Source organism: Lolium perenne, chromosome 6 (assembly GCF_019359855.2).
Source record: "Lolium perenne isolate Kyuss_39 chromosome 6, Kyuss_2.0, whole genome shotgun sequence".
NCBI classification, from domain to species: Eukaryota; Viridiplantae; Streptophyta; class Magnoliopsida; order Poales; family Poaceae; genus Lolium; species Lolium perenne.
This window is the reverse complement of record NC_067249.2, coordinates 41,774,768-41,797,582: the sequence shown is the minus strand read 5'-3', so window position 1 is coordinate 41,797,582 and position 22,815 is coordinate 41,774,768. Positions and strand designations below refer to the sequence as shown.

General features: G+C 47.4%; 3 protein-coding genes and 2 long non-coding RNA genes across 7 annotated transcripts; 1 reads left to right on the top strand and 4 right to left on the bottom strand.

Annotated features, from left to right (window-relative positions):
• The first annotated feature begins 2,632 nt into the window (after positions 1-2,632).
• LOC127308240 (putative linoleate 9S-lipoxygenase 3) lies at positions 2,633-5,988 on the top strand. Its single transcript, XM_051339009.2, has 3 exons — positions 2,633-2,879; positions 3,209-3,504; positions 3,600-5,988. The coding sequence occupies exons 1-3, from the start codon at positions 2,708-2,710 to the stop codon at positions 5,754-5,756; spliced, it is 2,625 nt and encodes an 874-aa protein (XP_051194969.1). The 5' UTR covers positions 2,633-2,707; the 3' UTR covers positions 5,757-5,988.
• Positions 5,989-6,807: 819 nt separating this feature from the next.
• On the bottom strand, positions 6,808-9,998 carry LOC127308245 (uncharacterized). Of its 2 annotated transcripts, XM_071821611.1 has the most exons (3): positions 8,767-9,998; positions 8,494-8,597; positions 6,808-7,057 (listed from the first exon to the last, which is right to left on the bottom strand). In XM_071821611.1, the coding sequence occupies exon 1, from the start codon at positions 9,928-9,930 to the stop codon at positions 8,791-8,793; it is 1,140 nt and encodes a 379-aa protein (XP_071677712.1). In that variant the 5' UTR covers positions 9,931-9,998; the 3' UTR covers positions 6,808-7,057; positions 8,494-8,597; positions 8,767-8,790. The 2 variants fall into 2 exon arrangements, 1 of the variants encoding a protein (XP_071677712.1); XR_011746714.1 differs by lacking the exons at positions 8,494-8,597; positions 8,767-9,998 and adding an exon at positions 7,940-8,487.
• A 1,786-nt stretch (positions 9,999-11,784) lies between these two features.
• LOC127308248 (uncharacterized) lies at positions 11,785-13,991 on the bottom strand. Of its 2 annotated transcripts, none has more exons than XR_011746713.1 (2): positions 12,369-13,991; positions 11,785-12,242 (listed from the first exon to the last, which is right to left on the bottom strand). It is a non-coding gene; the product is annotated as an uncharacterized lncRNA (long non-coding RNA). The 2 variants fall into 2 exon arrangements; XR_011746712.1 differs by having other exon boundaries at positions 12,506-13,991.
• Positions 13,992-15,588: 1,597 nt separating this feature from the next.
• LOC127308249 (uncharacterized) lies at positions 15,589-17,838 on the bottom strand. The gene is made up of 4 exons (XR_011746711.1): positions 17,392-17,838; positions 16,624-16,719; positions 16,441-16,513; positions 15,589-15,633 (listed from the first exon to the last, which is right to left on the bottom strand). It is a non-coding gene; the product is annotated as an uncharacterized lncRNA (long non-coding RNA).
• Positions 17,839-20,259: 2,421 nt separating this feature from the next.
• On the bottom strand, positions 20,260-21,332 carry LOC127310554 (linoleate 9S-lipoxygenase 2-like). The gene has a single exon (XM_051341218.2). The coding sequence runs from the start codon at positions 21,324-21,326 to the stop codon at positions 20,262-20,264; it is 1,065 nt and encodes a 354-aa protein (XP_051197178.2). The 5' UTR covers positions 21,327-21,332; the 3' UTR covers positions 20,260-20,261.
• Between the last annotated feature and the right edge of the window lie 1,483 nt (positions 21,333-22,815).

The following is a 22,815-nucleotide window of genomic DNA, read 5'->3' as shown; positions in this document are numbered from 1 at the left end:
AGATCCATGTGCATGATGAAGGTGAGCACGGTCACCGCAAACCCAAACTTGCCAATGATGGTGGTGATGCCATTGAGATTGACCTGCAGCGGTGTCTCGTCCTTGCCGGCGTGGCTCGGCGTGTCCATGAGGTTCCCGCCAGGGATACAAGGGTTACAAATATGATCATACGAAGCTACGAATACATTGTTGTATTCCTATTTTTATTTTTGCGTAGAAAAGGAACAACACCGGAGCGCAATAGGGATAACCGTGGGATGCAGAAAGAAGGTTTGGTCGCACGGATTGTCGATGTCACACCAGGAAGCCGCAGGCACCATGCCAAGGCCCACGCGCATCTAGGACCCCATCAAGGCCTTTGTGCTTCCATCAGTAGGCGAGGAGGAGAAGACGTAGCAGGCGATGGACAGCTCGGAGATGCGCGACGGGTGAACAATGGACATAAGACGGGCATGTTGGTGGAAATTCTCCGACTCGGAGGTTAACACGGTGGGGATATGTGTTGTTGTGTACCTGAAGGTGAAAACTAAACATCTGATTTGTCCCTCAGTACTCAGCGTCACCACATAACGGATCACCGTGATGCCAAAACAGGGCACTATTGCGGGCCACTGGGAGGCAGGGTGGAGACAGTGTGGCCGCAGAGGAGCAAGGAGGTATGGTGGAGGAAGACACCACTACGGATTCTCTCCACCTGCCTACCCAAAGTTCTAACGAATTTTGTTTCCGTTTCAGCATTACCTTTTTGTTACCGGGCCTGGATTCAATCCTCACATGCTTTCTTTCATGGATATGGTTGTTCCTATTGCAGGATGCTATTGAGAACATTTTGAGTGGCAAGAAAGTTGCATCTGTATCTATTTTTTTAGGTAACATCCAAATTATGAAATGATATTTACAACTTCTTTTCCATAGTATCATTACCTATTATTATGCTTTTATTTCATGGTTTCTCACTTTATGACAGTCAACAGATGATCGTGGAAATGGAGAAGGAACACACTGTAGTAATATTTGGGCTATTTTGGGTTTACATGCATGTCTCATCATTGAATCTATTGTGCGTAGAAATCATGTCTCATTCTGAGATTGTGCAACAAACCCACTCTACCACATAGGCTACATTCATAACTATTTAGTTATTACACTTAGCTATTTTTGTCACCTTATGTTTTTTACATAGAAGTGATTGGTAACCTGATAAAAGGAAGGGAAAATTGTTCCACCTGAGATAACTACGAAGGTATTACAAGAAGTTGTGACAAGAAGTGCAACATAAAGTTTCTCGGTGCATTAGAGAGTGAGGTAAGCTCACTTCGTTTTTTTTTTCATTTTGGTAATAAGTATAAGTGGAAGTCCTAAGTTCAAAAAATTATGACACTTGATGTTTTCCTTTTCCTTTTTAAAGAAAGCTACATATTTCCTGAGTTTGTGCTATTATTTGATTGCTCCGAGAAAAAGATGGGTGGGCGTCTTCTAGGACTCAATTACTTTGTGTTATCGTATGTTTATATGCTAGATTTTATTTGAAGAAATCTCTTCATTGCTTCCAACATTATTCTAATTTCTCTGTCAACTTCAGGTAAGAACTGATCATAACATTGATGTTATCCGGAAAAGATTTCCAAATTTATGTAGAATCCAGTTTGTTTGTAACTCAGTACTATGACTCAAAGGACAAGGTTTAGAATGTATGTATCCATTTGTATGCAAAAGGCTATTACATGCTTTTGCAAACAAATATATTTTTCACAGCCTCACATAGACTTTTTAGGATTCAAGATGGCCACACATCATCTTTAAGACTACCAAGAAAGGATTCGGAATTTTAAAAACTCAGCATGTAGTAGAGTACTACAACTCAAAAGGCGATGTTAAGAATCTAACCGGAAAGATTGATCGCGCGGTTGCTATGTACAATTTGTTTTCTTTTCCAATGATGTGTGTACGTGCTATATTTCTTTGTTAGTTTGTAGCAACTCTGAAATCATGGGCTTTGGGAATGATTATGGTGATTTGCGAGAGTTTGAGAAAATACAAACACAAATAATGTTGGAGCGGGGGACTACAGGGTAAAGTGACGCGTTATCGGAGTGGAGTGTCTATGTAAAGAAATTTGAGCACCGTAGCAACGCACGGGCATTCAACTAGTCCCAACAGTATGTGCGTCAGATTTCAGGTCTTGCGTTTTCAGATTCCCGTAACAGAAATTAATTACTTTTTTTAGGTAAGAAATTATTACTGGGTTGAATTTGTTTATTAGCAAGTGAGGATCGGTGGCAAATTAATTCATGCATTTTCTTCAATTCCGTCTCCGGGTGATATATTGGGCCGTCTACGATGTGCACACATGCGTAATTCACGAGGTTTCCATGCATGGCAGCGACTGAATCGGCTGTATCGATGAGAGGCGATAATGTGAGCGATCGACGCCGGCCTGCCGTCCACACGTCGTGCCCTGCGAATTGGAAGCCAGGAGGAGGATGTGGATCGAGGTACAGAACAAGGGTAGGCGCGCGCCCGTGTAACACGCACGCACGTACGGTACTGCAGCAAGCTATAGCTTCAGCACAGCACTGTTCTTCAGTTCCTATAAATAGGCAGCAGCAGCTCGTGAGTTTTCCATCCCAAGCACAACCAGGTTGCCAAGTAATCACTGAGCTTAGTTGGCTTGGGAGTGAGAGTGAGAGTGATCGAGCTAGCCAAGATGTTCGGATTGTTTACTCGGGCGCAGCTCAAGGGAAAGGTGTTGCTCCAGCGCAGGAACGTCCTCGACTTGAACCACTCCAGCGGCGCCCCCCTCAGCCACGACACCTGGGATGAGTTCACCACCAAAGGCGTCACCTGTCAGCTCATCAGCTCCACCGTCGCCGATCAAAGTAATTAACATCTGAATACATGCATATATACATCCCTCTATATATTAGCCTACCTACTGCATTAGTAGTATTACTTAGCATGATCTCCTTTCCCTCCTTTCAAAATAGATATCCAGAGTCACAAATACTATATCTATCTATGTCTTTCATGAAGATCTAGAACATGTTCAACAAGCGTTTTGTAATAATGTTTAGAAAATGATCATGGTAATAGTCTCCGGCCATCTATTATTCGCCGATCAAAGTATCAGTGCAAAAAATACTCATATAGGTGAAATATAGCTAATTAGCTAAGCAGCTAACAAGAATGGGCCATCATCGATGTACAGACGACGCCAGCCGGGGTCTGGTGGGTGAGGAGGAACGCGTGGAACACTGGGTGATGCACTTGCCCCCAATGACCCACAGCGACACCACCTACGATGTCACCTTCGACTGGGACGTGAAGAAGCAGGGCCTCCCCGGCGCCGTCATCGTCCGCAACTACCACGCCACCCAGTTCCTTCTCAAGACCATCACCATCGACCACGTCCCCGGCCACCACGGCCCCATCGTCTTCATCGCAAACTCATGGGTCTACAACACCGACAAGTACCACTACGACCGAGTCTTCTTCACCAACGATGTACGAGTCTAGCTTCATTTCCTTAATTCACTTCTACACCAACAACAACAAGAATAATGAACAAAAAATTAACAAGCATATGCAATGCGGTGCAGACTTGCCTGCCGAGCAACATGCCGGTGCTGCTCCAGCCGTACCGGGAGGAGGAGCTCCAGATCCTGCGAGGCGACCACCCCAAGCAGAAGCACGACCGCGCCTACCAGGACCACGACCGCGTCTACCGCTACGACCTCTACAACGACCTCGGCGATCCCGACAACAAGAGCCCCCGCCCCACCCTCGGCGGCCCCGACAGCCCATACCCTTACCCGCGCCGCGGCCGCACCGGCAGGAAGCCCATGAAGAGCGATCCCACGTGCGAGAGCCGCAACGTCGTGCCCGTGCTTCAGCAGTTCTACGTGCCCCGCGACGAGTGCTTCAACCACGTCAAGAAGGCTGACTTCACCTCCTACCTCCTCAAGGCAATCAGCGCCGGCATCCTCCCCCTCGCCAGGGAGCTCTTCGACACCGCTGTGCCACGCGAGTTCGACGACTTCGAGGACATGTACAAGCTCTACGAGGGCGGGATCAAGATCCCCGACGTCCCCGTCATGGACCTAATGTTCAAAGTCTTCCCGCCGCTCAAGAGCATCTGCCCGTCCGGCGGCTCCTACCTCTTGAAGATGCCCATGCCGGAGGTCATCAAGAACGACAAGCTCGCGTGGCGCACGGACCAGGAGTTTGCCCGCGAGATGCTCGCCGGCCTCAACCCGCACATCATCACGCGCCTGCAGGAGTTTCCTCCCAGGAGCAAGCTTGACGGGTACGGCGACCAGACCAGCACCATCAAGGTGGAGCACATCCAGCCCTACCTCGGCAAGCTCACCGTCGACAAGGCGATCACCGACGGCAGGCTCTTCATCCTGGACCACCACGACAACTTCATACCTCAGCTGCTCAAGATCAACAGCCTCGAGAACACCTTCGTCTACGCCACCAGGACGTTGCTCATCCTGCAGGACGACGACACCCTCAAGCCAATCGCCATCGAGCTCAGCAGGCCACGCCTTGATGAAATCGGCACCAAAGTGGTCGGCGCCGACAGCAAGGTCTACACGCCCCCCTCCTCTGCAGGCTCCGAGTCGGACAACAAGGTCCAGGACACCATCTGGCAGCTGGCCAAGGCCTATGCCGCCGTGAACGACTCCGCCTGGCACGGGCTCATCAGCCACTGGCTCCACACCCATGCGGTGATCGAGCCGTTCATCATCGCCACCAACCGGCAGCTCAGCGTCACCCACCCCATCTACAAGCTCCTGCAGCCACACTACCGCGACACCATGATGATCAACGCCCTAGCACGCCAAGTCCTCATCAGCGCTGGCGGCTTCTTTGAGATGACTGTCTGCCCCGGTGAGTACGCACTCAGAATCTCCTCTGACGTCTACAAGAACTGGAACTTCACCGAGCAGGCACTGCCGGTAGACCTCATCAAGAGGGGTGTGGCGAAGCATGACTCCACCAGCCCCTGTGGAGTGTCGCTGCTCATCAAGGACTACCCGTACGCGGTGGACGGGCTTGCTGTCTGGTCAGCCATCGAGAACTGGGCCGAGGAGTACGTCAAGATCTACTACCCAAGTGACAGTGTGGTTCAAGACGACGCCGAGCTGCAGGCTTGGTGGAAGGAGGTGCGTGAGGTCGGCCATGGCGACATCAAGGACCAGCCCTGGTGGCCCAAAATGACAACAGTGCAGGAGCTTGTCAGGTCCTGCGCTACCATCATCTGGATCGCCTCCGCGCTGCACGCTGCCGTCAACTTTGGCCAGTACTCCTATGCTGGCTACCTCCCTAACCGCCCAACAGTGAGCCGGCGGCCAATGCCGGAGCCAGGAACCAAGGAGTACCAGGAGGTGGAGAGTAATCTGGACATGGCCTTCATCCACACCATCACGAGCCAGCTCCAGAGCATCATTGGAGTGTCTGTGATCGAGGTTCTGTCCAACCACTCCTCTGACGAGGTGTACCTAGGGCAGCGCGATGAGCCACAGTGGACATCAGATGACAGGGCAAAGAAGGTGTTCGACAAGTTCAGCAAGAGCCTGATCGACATTGAAAAGAGTATCATAAGTAGGAACAAGGATGAGAATCTCAAGAACCGGAATGGGCCAGCACAGTTCCCCTACATGCTGCTCTATCCCAACACCTCTGACATCGATGGCGAGAGCGCCACCGGGATCACGGCCAAGGGCATCCCCAACAGCATCTCCATCTGATCAATGTTGATGGTAATATTTCTGTCGTATATGTTTCTCTACTGTTTATTTTCTCATTGCAAATAAGGAACGTGGATGTGCACGCGTCTTTATGTGCCCAGAAGCGTGCTTGTTCACGTTGAGGCTGCGGTATGCTTACCTTTCTATTGATGAAGCGGGTCATCGCCTTGTAGTCGGCAAATATTTTGAGCTTGAATAAATAAAATAAAAAGCAGAAAAGACTCAAGGTTAATGTGTGCCAAAACATCTCCCTTTGTGTATTGGTGTGTTCTTCCATGTTTGTGTGAGTGCCAAAAATGCCCATGAGATTGTGTTGTGTAATCGAGCCTGGCCAAAGATTTGGTATTAGAGCATGACTGGAGGAGGCAACGGGAGACATCACCGGAGAAGAAGATGTCACCATGAGCAGGAGTAAACAGCCTTGACAAAGAGGATCAACAAGAATCACATAAGGTTTCTGAACCAGCTATGATAACATCTAATCGAGCGGTTAACTACAATCAATTGCCTATATTGTGGTAGAATGTATGCTATGTTCCACTATCACAAATGATTCATTTGATGTTTGTCCATTATATAGAATTAGCATGGTCTCTTAGATTTCTACATTTTCTTCGCTCTTCCGATTAGCAACACATCAGTTTTGACTCTTTTGGTTTAGCAGATAAATGTTTCAGATGGGAAATGACAGAAAGATACCACCAGACCTCCGCAAGATTTTCTTTTATAACCCCAATGCCATGCTCACCATTTTCACCATATTCTGAGTGATTCTAACGATTGTATCAAGAAACTTTGCATATCAGACATGTACGCAAGTTTGCATACTGTTTATAGTAGAATATATATTCATTTACTCTTTACGGTAGAAGATAGATTCATTTGGATATGGGTGTATTATTTCCTACTTCTGTTTTATATAATTGTATACAAAGTTTTCTAAAACTCTTATCAAACCAACTGGCATGCCTTCAATTATAGCACGTCAAGCACTGATGAGCATTGCCTAAATTATAGAAAACTATAACCAGACTAAAAGGTAATCAGTAGCTACAGCCATACAACACTTATTTCCTAATTCTTCCCCATGGTGTAGAAAAAGATATCTCATAATAGTACTACCAAATATGGTCAAAGAAAGGGAGAAACTGACTGGTGGAAATGGGAACTAGAAGTGGTGGCAGAGGTACGGACCAATCAGCTTGCCGATCACCAACAACTGATCCATCTGAGTCCTTCAAGTACTCGATCAGAAACTGAAGGATTTGTCTGTACACCAACGCTTATTCTTGCCATAGACACTGAACAAGAAATGTGCAGCAAGTTAGGACAGGTTTGTCAGCTGAAAAAAAATCAGAAAAGCACCAATACTGTGTTCAGAACTGCAAATAATGAAGGCATTTGAATGGAAGATCATGTGAGTAAATTTTACATAGATGTGAAAGCAGTATGTTGAGCATATGGGGCCTGATACTGGAATAACAGTTTTGGGTCCTTGTTTGTACTTTGTACCTAGTACCACTTGTTGTGCCACTATGTTCTTGGTTATGTTGTAAAATAGGGAATCACTATCATCGGCTCATCATTGACTACAGTTTTACGTGCGCCTTCCAAGCAGGCAATAACTCCTACCGGTACACACCAGTCGATTGTGTCCCAAGCAAACGGAATCACCGTTCCATCGTTGTCTCTCCACACCATGTCACTAGGCCAACAGCGCTACTCCCAGGAAATCATACATGGATGCAAATCTCCCTTGATGCCAAGCGGAGGAGATGATGGCTACAGGAGGCAGCACGAACCAAACCATAGGTAAATAGGTATTTTAATGAACTACACAAACAAACAAACAAACAAACAAACAAACAAACAAACAAACAAACAAACAAACAAACAATGTATGCATTTCTATTCTTGAACCTGGCTTGGATCAATGTCTCAGTAAATATTGTAAAATATTGCATTCGACCTGGATCTATTTATATGCCTCACTAAATAGTGTAAAATGCTAACACATACACTTCATAAAGAAATTAGATATTAGGAGATGATTTTTTTTCACAAAGATGAGCAAGCAAGCATTTATGTAATCTTCAGATCAACTATTGAACAGATATATTAGAGAAATGTTAGTGGAACCTGTACCACAGACCATGGGGGCATGCGTCTGAATGTTTACTTACATAAATGATGCCAATGCTTAAGATGCTCCTCCATGCGATAGTTCAAAGTTTAGTTAAGTGAGCATCTCTCTTTAGCAGATACATGTACAGATATGAGCCCTGCACATCTCATCGTGCAGCCCAGTAGGTGTTTCCAATATGACCAATAGCTCCAAAATGTTATCTGTGATTGAACTAAAGGCATCTTGTTCTAGCATAACCTAGAGAACTCACTTCCAGACACTTTTAATAGATGAACGAATACATTTAGATTTAGTTAGTTTAAGCAAAAACAGATCGTTGTGAATCTGCATATGAGCAAATGAAAACGTTGTTTTTTGTGAGACCACAGTTGAAGAATAGATTAATCCAAAGCCAGGTGAATTGATACTAGGGTCCTAAAAAGGAATTGCTAACAACAAGAGGCAACATCCCCTCGAGTTGCTCCCCAAAAGACTTTTTATCTAAATTTGGGCATGCATTGGAAAGATCCTCCAATTATCAACTATGAAGTGCGACAAAATAATAGAACAATCAGGAGTTCGTTACCACAACGAAGAAGACATCATCCTTACCTTGGCTTATTGTCTCAATGCACTAAACTGAAGGTAGAAAATTTAATGTGTTGGAGAATTGTCTGGTCTCACAATTTCTTAGATCCAATGTGTGTGCTTAAAACCTGCAGTAGGACAAACAAGTTCACAACCAAGCCATGGTTTCTTCTCTACTGAATAATGCGGTTAACATGTCAGTATTTAAGAATAAAATTATCAGCTTCATCCCACGCTAGCAATGACCAAACCAGCATCAAACAGACATGTAACAGCAGACAACCAACACACAGTTACCAATTCTCGTAGCCTGTCCTTGGTTCAAGCAAATCTGAAATTAGTTGGCACTTGCCCTCTGCAAGCGGCGGCATAGTCTTCAACAAGGTGCGGCGCAACTTCATTGTGAGGGCATATGTACTTGTCCACGAATACCTTCTCGGTCACCTTGAATGCAGAATAGTAGTCCCGGTCACGATCTAGCAATCCGTTTCCCTTAAGAAACTTTAAAACGTGGTACCGGGGTCTGATCCGGCCCTCCAGGCTGTAATTGAGCATTGACGGCCGACGAGCAACGTATGCCGGTTCCAACCCGATCTCAGAGATGAGCAGCTTTGAGCTTCTCTCCAGTGTCTCCTTAGACCTCTTGAGCACCATCGGATTCTTGGACACGGCAGTGATGAGCTCAGCATCCGACCACCTGAAGGTGTTCTTCAAATTCTCCATTCTGGCTGCAAAATTCTCCTCGCTCAGAAGCCCGCCACCACGCAGCAGGAGCCTGAACATTCCAGAGCCACGTGGCACACCTAGACTTTCCGCATTGGCCACCATCGCCTTGAGACGCTCCGGGTTGGTGAGGAGCATGCTCGGCCTAGCGAGACACGTGTTGGAAATATCGCAAGCACCTAGCCCGCACCCCTGCAGGAACGCGACATTGGGCTTCACTGGATTCTCGAGGTCGGCCGAGAGGAGACGAGGGCAGCGCTTGATCGCCTGGAGGAAGCTCTGGGAGGAGCCGAAGAAGGACAGGTAGTAGTGCGTCCTGGAAACGACGGATCTGCGGCGGATTTTGGCGGGGGCGAGCGAGACGAGGCAGGCAATCTGGGAATGGGACAGACCGAGGCCGGTGAGCTGGACAACGGTGGGTGCCAGGTTTCTTTCCACGCCGGCGCAGAGGAACTCGGGATCCTTGTCGACGAGGGCGGCGATGTCAGCGCTGGAGAGGCCGAGGCCGGCGAGGTAGGCAAGGACAGCGTCGGGATTGGTGGGGGACTTGAGGTGGGAGAGCTTTGTGGAGGCCTTGAGGGCTTGCGCTCGGGTAAGGCCGCAGGTGTCGACGAGGTACTGCTCGACGGCGAACGCGGAGCTTGGGGAGGCAGCCGCTGAGTGTAGTCGGTGGAGAGGGGAGGCGGCGGGGTGAGAAGAGAGGAGATGGGTGAGGACGCAGCTTCGCAGGCGGAGCATGGCGGCAGGCGACGGCGCCGGTGGCGCTTCCGTTGGGGGATCGAGTCCTGTGGAGAAGCGAAACCCAGAGCTGGGCCTCCATCGTCAATTCACACGGCAAGATGGGCTCGCACATCCCTTGGCCTCCGCCCTCCTTTTGTTTTACTTTGCCGTGTTGGGTGTGCTCGTGGGCCAAAATCCCGAGCTGCACACCTCATCCACGGACTTGGCCGGCAAACGCGGCAAGAGCATCCATCGACTCGGTGGACACCCCGCGCTCGCTTCTCCGTCCCGCCTGTCGTCTCGTCGGTCACGGGTGGGGTCCAAACAGAGCACGCCTTTAATTCCACGCCGAGGTCTTTTTTTTCTTTTCTTTTCCGTGTGCTGCGTTCGTATTCCTGCCCGCGGCGCGGATGCATGTAATAGTAATTATCGATCGATCCCCCGCGCCGGGCTACGTATTCCGTCCATCAGTTAACTGGATTAATTGCTGGCCTGCCTGGTGCTTTGCCAGCTTGGCTCCAGATGTTCACTTCCTTTTAATTAACTCGAGCGCATCCTTTACCTCAAAAAAAAAAAAAAAAAAAACTCGAGCGCATCCTTTAATTCCCGACAGCCTCAAACGCCGCCATAGGACGTACGCAAAACCAAGGACACATCATGGGTGCGTCGGTGCAACTTCTTGCAGGAAAGCTAAATATGGCTGCGCCGAGTCTGCACGCGCGGTTGCGTTGTAGTACAACTCTTTTTCTGTCGCTGTCAAGTGCCAAGGAATGAAGTGGAAGCTGAAATCCAGCGCCTACTGCTGCCAGCCTGGCTCCAGCCAGGAAGGGTCGCACAGATTTGGTCCACAAAGAATGGTCGCTCATTTTTTATTTTCATTTTCATCTTCCTTTCTCTTGGAATTGGAATACCGATTGAGGGAATTTCTCAATTGCCTGGTTCTTAGTCAGTATTACGGCTCGCGCTCTCTCTCGTCCCCGCGCGGCGAGAGGGAGCAGGGAGCTAACCCTAGCGTCACCGTCCGTCCTCACTTCTCCTCCCCCTCAATCCACCGTCGCCGGCATGTGCCGCCGGGCGTTGCTCGTGCGGTGTCGGCCGGCCATTTCCCGCACACGTGGCAAGGAGGCGCGGTTGCTATATTAATATAGCGGAGCGAAAGCCTATTTCAAGGAGGAATACCGATTGAGGAGGAGACTTCGCTAGATCTGATTGGCCCGATCTTTTGATGCACAATGCACACACACACACACGGTCTTGAAATAACTAGAACCACAAATAATTGTTTTTTGTTTTACATTAGACCGAAACGCCATTACTAGTTGTGCATCAAAACCAAGCGTCCTCAAATACGTTATTAGCATGCTATATTGGCGCGCTATAACGCGCTATTATTAACAAGGCATTGTTCACTGATTAAATTGGCGTGGGCACTCTATCTATGTTATAGCGCGCTATTAGCGTCAACATAGCGCACGATTTTTCTTCATGGTTACAAGACTCACACCCTCACACACGAAAGCGGAATCAACGTCCATGGCCGCCCGGCGCCCACTAGGGTTTACGCAGGGAGAATTCGAACCGGTCGTGTATACAGCTCAGGGGCCACCACTGTATAACATACAAGGAGGTCGCCGTGTATACGTCTCGTCTCGCTCGTATTCGCCAGATGGTCGGTCAAACCTTCTGCTAATGCATGCCATCGTTCATCACCGCCCTGAAATAAAAATGGTCCTCCTCGGACATGAAAAAACACCCTCAACCACTCAGACAATCATAGGCGGACTTCTTTGTCACGGATAGAGTACCAAACTTTCCTGGCGAGCTAAGCAAAACCATGCAAATTTTCAGATATCACTTTCAAAAGCAAAGGAATTTGAAACTTGAAATTTTCCAATTTCATTTGCCCTTTTTTTTAGCTCCACGTTAGACAGCAAGACCATGGAACTATATGACGTCTTGACTTCACTATCAGACATCAAAAACAGTAAAATAATAATAATAATAATAATAATAATAATAATAATAACACCACCGCTCGACTCATCATCCGCTCACAAATCGACCCCTCATAGGTCGTCAACATGCAGCAACAACAAAAGGGTGCACCATGCTGCAGACCAGCCAGCTCCTCCGTCCTCTGCTGGAGGGTTCGAGTAACACCACCTCATCATCGCTTACCAGCGACGCATTTGGTCTACATTGGATAAGCAAGAGCCTTGCCATCCATCCTCTGCTGGTGGCTTCCTGGAGCAGCAGGCTACTGCTGCAGTGAGGCAGTGACCAAGATCATGCCGAGCAGCTAGCCATCCATCGTCCATCAGCCGCACCAGCTACAAACAAGCAGAGGAATGAATCCACATTGAATATATAAAGCAAAACTTTATTCACCACATTTGGGAATGAACAAAATGGCTCAAAGAGAAACAAAAGCAAGAAAAGACTCGTACAGACCAAACCTTTAAGGCGGCGTTTTTTTACCACTAACAAATCAAGATTCTATACAGATGGCAGCTGCACCAAACAAACATTTTCCGTGCAGATTAAAAATGTCTCAGAGGTTCAAATTGTCTTTACGAAGCTACAGGAAGCTCACCATTGTACAACTGATGCTTATAAGAAACGAAGAAGAACCGATACATGTCTCAGTTGTCTCTGGGTACTCCGGATTAAGTACTGGTTCCATCTTGTCTGCCATTAAGTCGTCCTCCTTGTCCTTGAACAAAAACAATTCATGGTTAGTACAACACACATACATAGACAGAAACAAGATTGAGGAAAGAAACAAGATGCAGACAAATAAACATGGATACACAAAATGAGGGATTGTATCAAAATGTTCTGGATTGGATCTAATTGCAGACTCGAGACTGATTGTAGTTCATAAACAGCAACGAAAACCATATGAACACAACACAGTAGCAATATCAAAAATAGTACCTACACAAGTGGAATCTGCCACTCTGCTTAGCTCAATTAGGGCTTCGCTAGAGCTAATTCAAAATGTACAACACAAACAAAAGAATGCAAAGGATGTATAACAGTGGCTATTCAAGATAAAGGTGCAATTGATATTAAAAAACACACCAAATCGACACGTGGATAGCTATCGACACCTTGTGGCACTGAGATGCAAGGCTGCAAAATAGAAAGAAATATCTTGCCGGAAACAAGTACTATGCGGCAGTACCAGATTGTTTCATGTGAATAACAAGGACCATGACGCAATATATACAGCCAGTAAAACAACATACAGATTAAAAAATGTTGCTCGTCTTGAGATTGGTCTCACACATCTTGAACAACTAGAACGAGTTGATTATTCACCACATTGGGAACAAACAAAAACGTCCCAAAGAGAAACAAAGCGAGAAAAGACTTACACAGACCAAGACTTTAAGACGGCTTTCTTTTTGAAATAATAACAGATCAAGATTCTACACGGACTGACATTACTAACAAGCAGAAACAAGGATCTAGTAAAGACCAAATTCTACACGCATTCCAGGGTTAAGATGGTAGATGCACCAAACAAAGAATTTCATGCACATTAAACATGTCTTAGAGTTCAAATCGACTTTCAGAAGCTAAAGGAAGCTTACCATTGTGCAGCTAATGCTTATAAGAGCATGTCTAGTAGAGCCCCTAAACCCTCAAACCTCTATAGCAGTTTTACAGGTTGGAAATAGCCATTTTTGTGCACTTTTACAGGTTGAAAAACAGGGGTAAAGAGTAGAACCCCTAAACCCCTAAATAATGCAGTTTGAGGGTTCTAGTCTTTGGCGCAACCCCAACCCCTAAAACTGTCATATGCCATATCACAGATTTCATCACATATCATCATTTCACATATCACAAATATCATCACATTTCACATAAAACAATAAGCATTGTAGTTATTTATTACAACACCAAATAGTACATTCGCGCACATAAAACAATAATCATTCAAATTGTTACAACAATGTTGGACCATACAACAATAATTGTTCGAATCAAATAGAACAAAGGTAAATCATGCGGCACGGCGCTGCCCATCCAAATGCCACTGGTGCTCGACTAGATCATCACGGAGACGACCATGAGTGGTCGCATCTTCAATCTCACGATGTGCTTGAAGAAAAGCTTCTACACGAGAAGGGTTTCTTTCCGTTGCACACGTGTGCCAACATTGTCATAGAAACAAGGCAAGTTTAACCCCCTCTCATCTTCTAGGATCATGTTGTGTAGAATCACACAACACTTCATGATGTCCACCAAGGTTTTCTTGTCCCAAAACCGAGCCGGACCCCGAACTATGGCAAACCTTGCTTGCAAGACACCAAAAGCTCTCTCTATATCCTTGCGGGCTGCCTCTTGTGCCCTTGTGAAATGAGCCTCTTTTCTGGACAAGGTTTTGCTGATTGCACGATGAAGAAAATTGTTGATCCACAGGGAGTTGGGAGCGGCGTGTCGCCGTGCTCACAGCAAATGATGTATGCATTCCCTTTGGGAAGATGCCGAAAGCAGGATACCGGCGGCGGATCTACGACGCTTGAAATATGTGGAGGCCGCCTCACGCCGATGACAATCTTCACAAATAGACTACGGCGCATTCGGTACCTTCGCGAAGAGGCGAGGAGGGTACGTAGGTACCTCGGCGAAGTAGTCTTCCATCAAATGCTCGTGTCCGAGAGCGCGGTTCCGAGATGGTGGTTCGCCCCATCGTCGACCCTCTCCTCTGATCCATCAGCTTCGCGCGGTCTTCAAACGATTGCACCTCGACGAGGAGGCTCATCATCTCGACATCATCGTCTTGCAACAACTCATCAATGTCGGAATCGTCGGATGTCGACCAATCCGACGAATCCGACATCGAGTCCATGACAACGTTGTTGTTCATCTCCATCTGCAAAAAAATCAACCATCAATTAGTGCTACAAAATGAAACAAAAAATGAAACAAAAGAAGAAAAAAGAACATACCAAGAAGCAAGTGAGGCGGCAAGTGGCGGGCGGGAGGAGGTTCGGCGGCGGGAGGAGGCGGGCGGCGTGGCGAGGAGGCGGGCGCGGCGGAGGAGGTCGGCGGGTGGAGGGCGGCGGGCGAGGGCGGGCGGGCGAGGGCGGGCGAGGCCGGCGCGGAGGAGGCGAGGCGAGGGCAAGTGAGGGCGAGGCGAGGCGGGCGCGGCGAGAGGGCGGGCGAGGCGGGGCGGAGGGCGGAGGCGAGGTCGGCGGCGGAGGCCGGGCGCGGCGGCGCGGCGGCGCAGCGGCAAGTGAGGTCGGCGCAGCGGGCGGAGGTCGGCGGCGGCGAGGTCGGCGCAGCGGCCGGGAGGGCGCGCGGCGGGCGGCGGGAGGCGGCGTGGAGGGCGGCGCGGCGGGAGGAGGCCGGAGGAAGAGGGAGGAAGAGGAACGAGCTGAAATGTCCCTCCCGCGCGTGTCTGAGGCGTTGTGTCGGGGACGGGTTGGATTGCCCAATCCTTGTTTCTACAGCCAACAAGGGATTCCTGTGTCCGACCCGGGGAATTTTTTACGCTTTTACGCTTTAGGGGCTCTAGTCTTTGCGATTTTTTCGTCAAAAGCGTAAAAAAGCGGTTATTTTCTGCATTTAGGGGTTTAGGGGCTCTACTAGACATGCTCTAATCAAAGAATAACCGATACCCGTATTATTTGTTCCTAGGTACTCAAGCTTCAAAGACTACACCTATACTACTTCCATCTTGTCCGTCATTTAGTCGTCCTCCTTGCCCTTGAAGAAAAACAATTCGGGGTTAGTCAACACACCCCGTCCTTATCTATCTTATAATAACATAAGAGGTAAAAAATCTGCTCTAAATCACACGAACCACATAAACTAGCTTTGCTTTCATTGAGCAAGACCACTAAATTTGAATGGCAACATTACCAAATTTTTACAAGTGGCGGGCTACAAGTAATTTAACGGCGGCTGTCATTGATCTTAGTTTGGCAAAAAGAAGGAGAATTTCAGCTATAAAATGCATGCACGGAGAATCTAAAAGATAAGAATCTCTTGTTAGCGAGAAAATTGCACATCGTAAACACATAAACACTACCATAATCGAATATCAACATAAGAATATATCAAGCAAACCATACTACAAGTTGCAATTGGTAGAATGAGAAGAAACATTACTCCTCCAGATTATAAACTGCATGGATTGAGCAAAAAGACATTATTGTACATGTGTGTTAATGTACAACACAAAGGCACCGCTTGCTCAAATAAACGATATTGGTGTGTTAATGTACAACACAAATAAACTCCACAACCCAAATAAGCTGGATTAAGCTACTGACTTGTATATATCCAGCACCATGGACATCACATACACATATTGGGAATTGGCAAAAACAGAAAACTGGTCATCTAGGAAATGGTATACAAGGAATTGGCAAAGGAAACATCTTTCAAATTGTGCAAAGGGGAAAGAACAAGCAGGGAAACAAAATCACCAGTAGCACAAACTAGTACCAGAAAAGGTCCATATATAATTAATTTAATGGCCAGACACTGGACATCGACTCAAGGAATCACCCGAGAGAATTGTAGCCAAAACCGAGATAGCGCCACCACTAAGGGTGCAGTGCGGTGAACTCGCCGCCACGACCTGTTCAGCAGCAGCCGCATGGCATTTTCGTAAGCACTTCACAGGTTCGAAGAAGATGGCATATTAGAAAAGAAACGACTACAATAAAGCTACTATGGAAAAACACACACGTTATCAATGAGATGAGCAGATGAAAGCCTTTGGTGTCCATACCGCAGGCAGGGCATCGCTGCAACCCCTGCGAGCTGCATCAGCCTTCAAAAAACCTGCCAATTGTGTATATGCTGGGTAAGATTTTATCTAAAAAGGAATAATAAACCACTACACATATAATCTAGACTAGAGCGCAGTAACACTACTGCCTTCCCCAGCTTGCAGCAGCTATTATCTAATACCATAGTGTCCGTGGTGGCCATTGCATGCATGGAAACAGCCAACAGATAAATCCAGATCCTAATAAAGTGAACAAATAAATGGGAACTTACAATACTGGGGCAAGAATACTACTGATGTCTAACAATTCCACACAGATTCATTCATTGAAACAGTGCTACACTTTCCCAACTGTAATGAAATAGCAATCAGCGGAAACTGATCGCAAGTATTGATTCCGCAAATTCATATAGCAAACGGGCAGCAATAGCACCGTGTAGAGATGCATCCTGACCATGGTTTTAAAAAGTGGAAATAGACATCTAAAAATCAGGATCCTGACCGTGTATAGATGCACCCTGTGCTTACAAGAGTCAATGTTTAGACTTTAGAGCAAGCCTAAACTAAAATGTATAGCCTGATCTAACTCACACGGAAATAGACACCTAAAAATCTGGACTTGTTAGCACACAGAGGAGTGCAAATTCAGAATACCATTGCCAGCTCTTGGCAGACCCACAGCGCACTGAACCAGGAACCAGGAGTGAGGAAACAGGGGTCCTCACCTACCGCGCAAGCTGGCCGGTGGAAGCGATCTCGTAGCGGACGAGGTCGCCGGCGGCGCTGTGGAGAAGGGGCCGGCGAGCAGCAGCACACCGCAGTCCCCTGGCCGCCATCTCTTCTTGCTGGTCGGCTCTCCCGTGTTCCCTTGCCGGCGGAGGGAACGAGGATGGCGCATGGTGGGAGACGAATCTCCGTGGCACGCGTCGTGGCCGGCGCGTCCTGGTTGCCGGCGCACCATCACCGGCGTTCAGCAGCCGCCCCAGCCACGCGCGCTACCCCGGAAAGACGAGATTGACAGAGCCGCTCGCTTCGATGAACGCACGCGTGCGAGCTCAGGCGAGCAAGCGCGGCCGCGCCGGCGTGGTAGCTGGGCGACCATGGCGCCGCCTCTCTCGTCAGAGGAGAGGAAAGAAAGGTGAGTGGGAGGAGAAAATGAGCGCGTAGGTTAGGGTTGTTTTGTTCTGGGCAGGATGAGCGTGAACCGTCGACTGCATCGGACGGCAGATAACACGCGGCGCTGCGACGTTGGGCTGTTGGGCCAGTTGGAGTCCATATCCTCTCAAGACGCCTGATACGAATTTTGATCGAGTTTTTCCCGCGCGAGTATACTCTAGCACGGTGCATTTCATCAGCAAAATAAAGATGTAGGATCTCTACTATTTTTATTTTTTAGCCCTACAAACAAGTGCGACTGCAGATTACTTCGAGTCAACATAAAATCCACACGCCTCGCAGATAGCTAGTAGTCTTCCATACACGTCGTTATTGTCATTTGTAAGTTTATAGGAGAACCATCAAAGCTAGCAGACACCACCACCAATATTATTTGTGCTAAGGTTTAGTTAGTTTTACTATACTCTACCGCTACTAAACTAATTAGCACATGCTTAAAATATCTTCTTGTGCTTAGTTATAAGACATGATTCCTTCGGCGTACCTTGTACTCCGCCCAATCAGGAGGAGACTGGCCGAGCAAGGGCACATGGGGCGTCCTCCCGTCGATATTGCTAATGTTGATCTTGTTATGTCAATAGTGTGTCATCGAGAGATAGCACTGCACCTAAATTGCGCTTACAATGGTGGACATGTATTCGAGCTCGGCGCTGCCGATGGCGAGGTCCCTTCGACGAGTACTCTGCCCTCTCTATCGCTAAGTGTTTCTAGATTTTTCATATATGGCAGTCCAAATAGTATTTTATATATTTCTTGTTTTTCCTCTTTTGTGTGAATGTTTGTGTACCATAACCTTTTGAGTTGATTTTATGCCTCCCTTACCCGCCACTTTCTCAAGACATCTATATGAAGGAATGTTTTCATGATCCAAAGTCAATTTTGCTCCGCGGGCGGAGACATATTTATTTGTTCGTCAAGGGGCTGGTGTCAACAAGTTCGGATCAAAGACACGACGATGATGATTGATGAAGAACTTCTCTCAAACTTTCTTATCGGTGTGGTCATCAGAAAATACATGACTTGAATACTATAAGATGGACTCGACGGTCACATCGATGCACCCGATGAGGTTTAGGGGTGTGATCTAGGGTTTATGGCTATGGAACTCTACAACATCAACTCGGTGTAGAAAGGTTCGACCTCATCTTCTTTAGGAATGACTTCTATATATATATAGTCATCGACACTATCATGTTCTGTGTATTATTATCCTCTGCTCAATCGCGAGGGATCTGATCTGTCAACCTCGACCACGACGTATGAAAAGTAGAGATCGATGGAGCAACAAGATCCAAAAAGTATAAGTATGAGAAACCCTAACTCCAAGGGAGTTTTCCATTGCCTTGAGGAATCGCCTCAACCGATGATCATATTCGCAAGTTACGGCTTGCCAAAAAAGAAATTCATGGAGAAATCTATGAGTACCTAAAATTCCTAGCACGTCGCCACTACGATGAGACGACACATGAAATGATAGGTAACATCTATCTGTCATTTCATGTATAAATGAAAACAAGTAAATCCCAAAACAACTCCCTCTAGCCCCGAAAATAGGCGGGAAACGAGACATTTCCATAATAGTGTGCCTACGGTCACTTGTTGAGATATTTTTTCTGTTACTAGGTATACGGTTTAGTGTCTAAGCTAGGGCTTAGGGTGTAAGTTTAGGGGTTAGACCGAGATTAGGGTTAAGATGTAGGAGTCTAGGATACTGGTCTACAGTTATGGCCTAGGTCTCCATGCCAAAGAAATTTTTGTATTTTCCTATTTATGACAACCTTGTATACCCAAGTTCTTACCACACGGGGGGAGGGGTACTTCAATTTAGTTGTATTCAGATGAATACCCAACTAAACACCCAAATATTTAAAAAGTACACTTATGTGAATGTTCTATGTGATAGTGATATAGACTAATAAATAAACCTTCATATGATGTCATAAAGGATTATGTAGCTCGCTTTCTTATTTTTCAAAATAAAAAATTTCATGTCTTTTTGTTAATGAAAATTCAAATATTGCTTCTTTTAATTGTAACTTTTGTAAATTCGTATGTTTCTCAACCACAAGTATCCATGATTCTGTGGGTTTCTCAAGCACATATAATGTATGTGTGATCATTAGTTCATATATAATTATATTATAACTTTTTTATATAATAAATAAATACTCATACTCAAAATTTTGGACTTGCCCCTACTACATGGTAAGGAGTTGGGGTTTCTGATGGTTTTTGGCATGATTTCATGAGTGTTGCCCCTATTGAACCGACACATGAATTGATAGGGGCAGTCTTTTCATGCATAAAGTAAAAAAGAACAAGGGATCCGCAAAGCAGTTACAGTAGACCCCAAAAAACAGTCATGGAAAATGAAGGATGTGGAGCCAGTGGCTGATGAGCCCGTGCCAGGTGGAGTCGTTCACGGCGGCGTAGGCCTTGGCCAGCTGCCAGATGGTGTCCTGGACCTTGTTGTCCGACTCGGAGCCTGCAGAGGAGGGGGGCGTGTAGACCTTGCTGTCGGCGCCGACCACTTTGGTGCCGATTTCATCAAGGCGTGGCGTGGTGAGCTCGTTGGCGATGGGCTTGTGGGTGTCGTCGTCTGCAGGATGAGCAACGTCCTGGTGGCGTAGACGAAGGTGTTCTCGAGGCTGTTGATCTTGTGCAGCTGAGGTATGAAGTTGTCGTGGTGGTCCAGGATGAAGAGCCTGCCGTCGGTGATCGCCTTGTCGACGGTGAGCTTGCCGAGGTAGGGCTGGATGTGCTCCACCTTGATGGTGCTGGTCTGGTCGCCGTACCCGTCAAGCTTGCTCCTGGGAGGAAACTCCTGCAGGCGCGTGATGATGTGCGGGTTGAGGCCGGCGAGCATCTCGCGGGCAAACTCCTCGTCCGTGCGCCACGCGAGCTTGTCGTTCTTGATGACCTCCGGCATGGGCATCTTCAAGAGGTAGGAGCCGCCGGACGGGCAGATGCTCTTGAGCGGCGGGAAGACTTTGAACATTAGGTCCATGACGGGGACGTCGGGGATCTTGATCCCGCCCTCGTAGAGCTTGTACATGTCCTCGAAGTCGTCGAACTCGCGCGACACAGCGGTGTCGAAGAGCTCCCTGGCGAGGGGGAGGATGCCGGCGCTGATTGCCTTGAGGAGGTAGGAGGTGAAGTCAGCCTTCTTGACGTGGTTGAAGCACTCGTCGCGGGGCACGTAGAACTGCTGAAGCACGGGCACGACGTTGCGGCTCTCGCACGTGGGATCGCTCTTCATGGGCTTCCTGCCGGTGCGGCCGCGGCGCGGGCAAGGGTAGGGGCTGTCGGGGCCGCTGAGGGTGGGGCGGGGGCTCTTGTTGTCGGGATCGCCGAGGTCGTTGTAGAGGTCGTAGCGGTAGACGCGGTCGTGGTCCTGGTAGGCACGGTCGTGCTTCTGCTTGGGGTGGTCACCTCGCAGGATCTGGAGCTCCTCCTCCCGGTACGGCTGGAGCAGCACCGGCATGTTGCTCGGCAGGCAAGTCTGCACCGCATTGCATATGCTTGATAATTTTTTGTTCATTATTCTTGTTGTTGTTGGTGTAGAAGTGACAGTGTGGTTCAAGACGACAGTGTGGTTCAAAGTGAGACTTTTTTACTATATGTTGAGAAACTTTCCTACGAGATAGTATTGTTCGTGAAGGATGTGGCACGCTTAAAAGTTGTGTATTGACTTTTACTCTTTAAACAACATCATATACCCTTATTAGGACCCCATGCAAAAGGGAAGTGCTTTTTACCCTTCCTCGCGTGATTTTCATGCGAAACCGTGTTACATGGGTCTCATGTCGTACACCCCTAGCATTTCATGGAAGTGGTGATTCCATGTCACTTTATTCTTTGTTTATGTTAGAAAGGTCATTGGAACCTCACAAAACAAGGAAAAGACCAAGTTATTAGAAGAGTTGGGTCGGCGGACTCTAAGTGGGTGCAATGTATTTTGTTTTACGAAGTAAAGGTCACTTTAAACTCGTGTCTTTGATTTTCATCTTCACACCACACCTATATACCTGTATATAGAGGAATGTGTCTGGTGGGCTTAGTTTTTCTTTAAAAGAGGTTATTTCATGTGACTTTATACTTTGATTTTCATCTTTGCAGCACACCTATACACCAATAAAAGAGGCCAACATATTACAAGAGTTGGGCTGGTCGGTGGACAACTTCTCACTATCTTTATCTTATGGCCGACTATCCTTCGAGACGAGAACAACTTTGGCGACGTCCTCCAACGCTGATGTCACACTTCTCGTCGAGGTGACAAGTAGGATGTCGACACCGTCATATGGTTTCCTTCATTAGTTGTCGAGGTAGCGGCCCTCGAGGGTGCGAGATAACGACGGGTGATGGCCACCAAATGGACTTCCACTGGTGCGCGTGTTTAGCACCAAGCGAGCTAGATGAATAACGAGCTAGCATGAATGACGATCCAACACAGGACGAGGGTGACTAGGAAGCCGATGTCGATGAGTTGTACATGCAACGAGAAGATGCCCACTAGACCTCGGCGTGTTTATCCCTCTTCACCGGCCATCATAGCGGTGTTGACGGGACACGTGCACGCCAACGGACTAATTAAATATTAAACGACAGTCGGTGGGTTAGTCGGGTCGTCTTCCACAACTTGGCGCGAGAGAGAAAGAGAGAGCAAATGTACATATACCAAAGATGGCCCATGGTCGTATATATGAAGATGGAGGAGTAGGTGCTTGCACATGCGTGCACTGCCTTTTTGGTTTCCATGTTTGGACGGTACTAATCCAAAATCATGCACGAGTCAACAGTTAGTTAATTCGACGCATAATTCTGGCACTAAATTTCGCTTGGGATGAATAAACAGCCTCTTCGAATCCAGCAAATCATCAAAATCAAAACTTGGCACTGATCACGGAGCAACACCAGCACACGCATGTGTATTATTATGTGTAAAAGAAAAAAAGGAAAAGGAAATCACG

Bases quoted from the DNA above. Each gene is read 5' to 3' on its own strand.
- LOC127308240 (XM_051339009.2), top strand. From the start codon at position 2,708: ATGTTCGGATTGTTTACTCGGGCGCAGCTCAAGGGAAAGGTGTTGCTC. The intron at 2,880-3,208 runs GTAATTAACATC...ATCGATGTACAG, and splicing joins CTCCACCGTCGCCGATCAAA to ACGACGCCAGCCGGGGTCTG. The intron at 3,505-3,599 runs GTACGAGTCTAG...AATGCGGTGCAG, and splicing joins GAGTCTTCTTCACCAACGAT to ACTTGCCTGCCGAGCAACAT.
- LOC127308245 (XM_071821611.1), bottom strand. From the start codon at position 9,930: ATGCTCCGCCTGCGAAGCTGCGTCCTCACCCATCTCCTCTCTTCTCAC.
- LOC127310554 (XM_051341218.2), bottom strand. From the start codon at position 21,326: ATGCCGGTGCTGCTCCAGCCGTACCGGGAGGAGGAGCTCCAGATCCTG.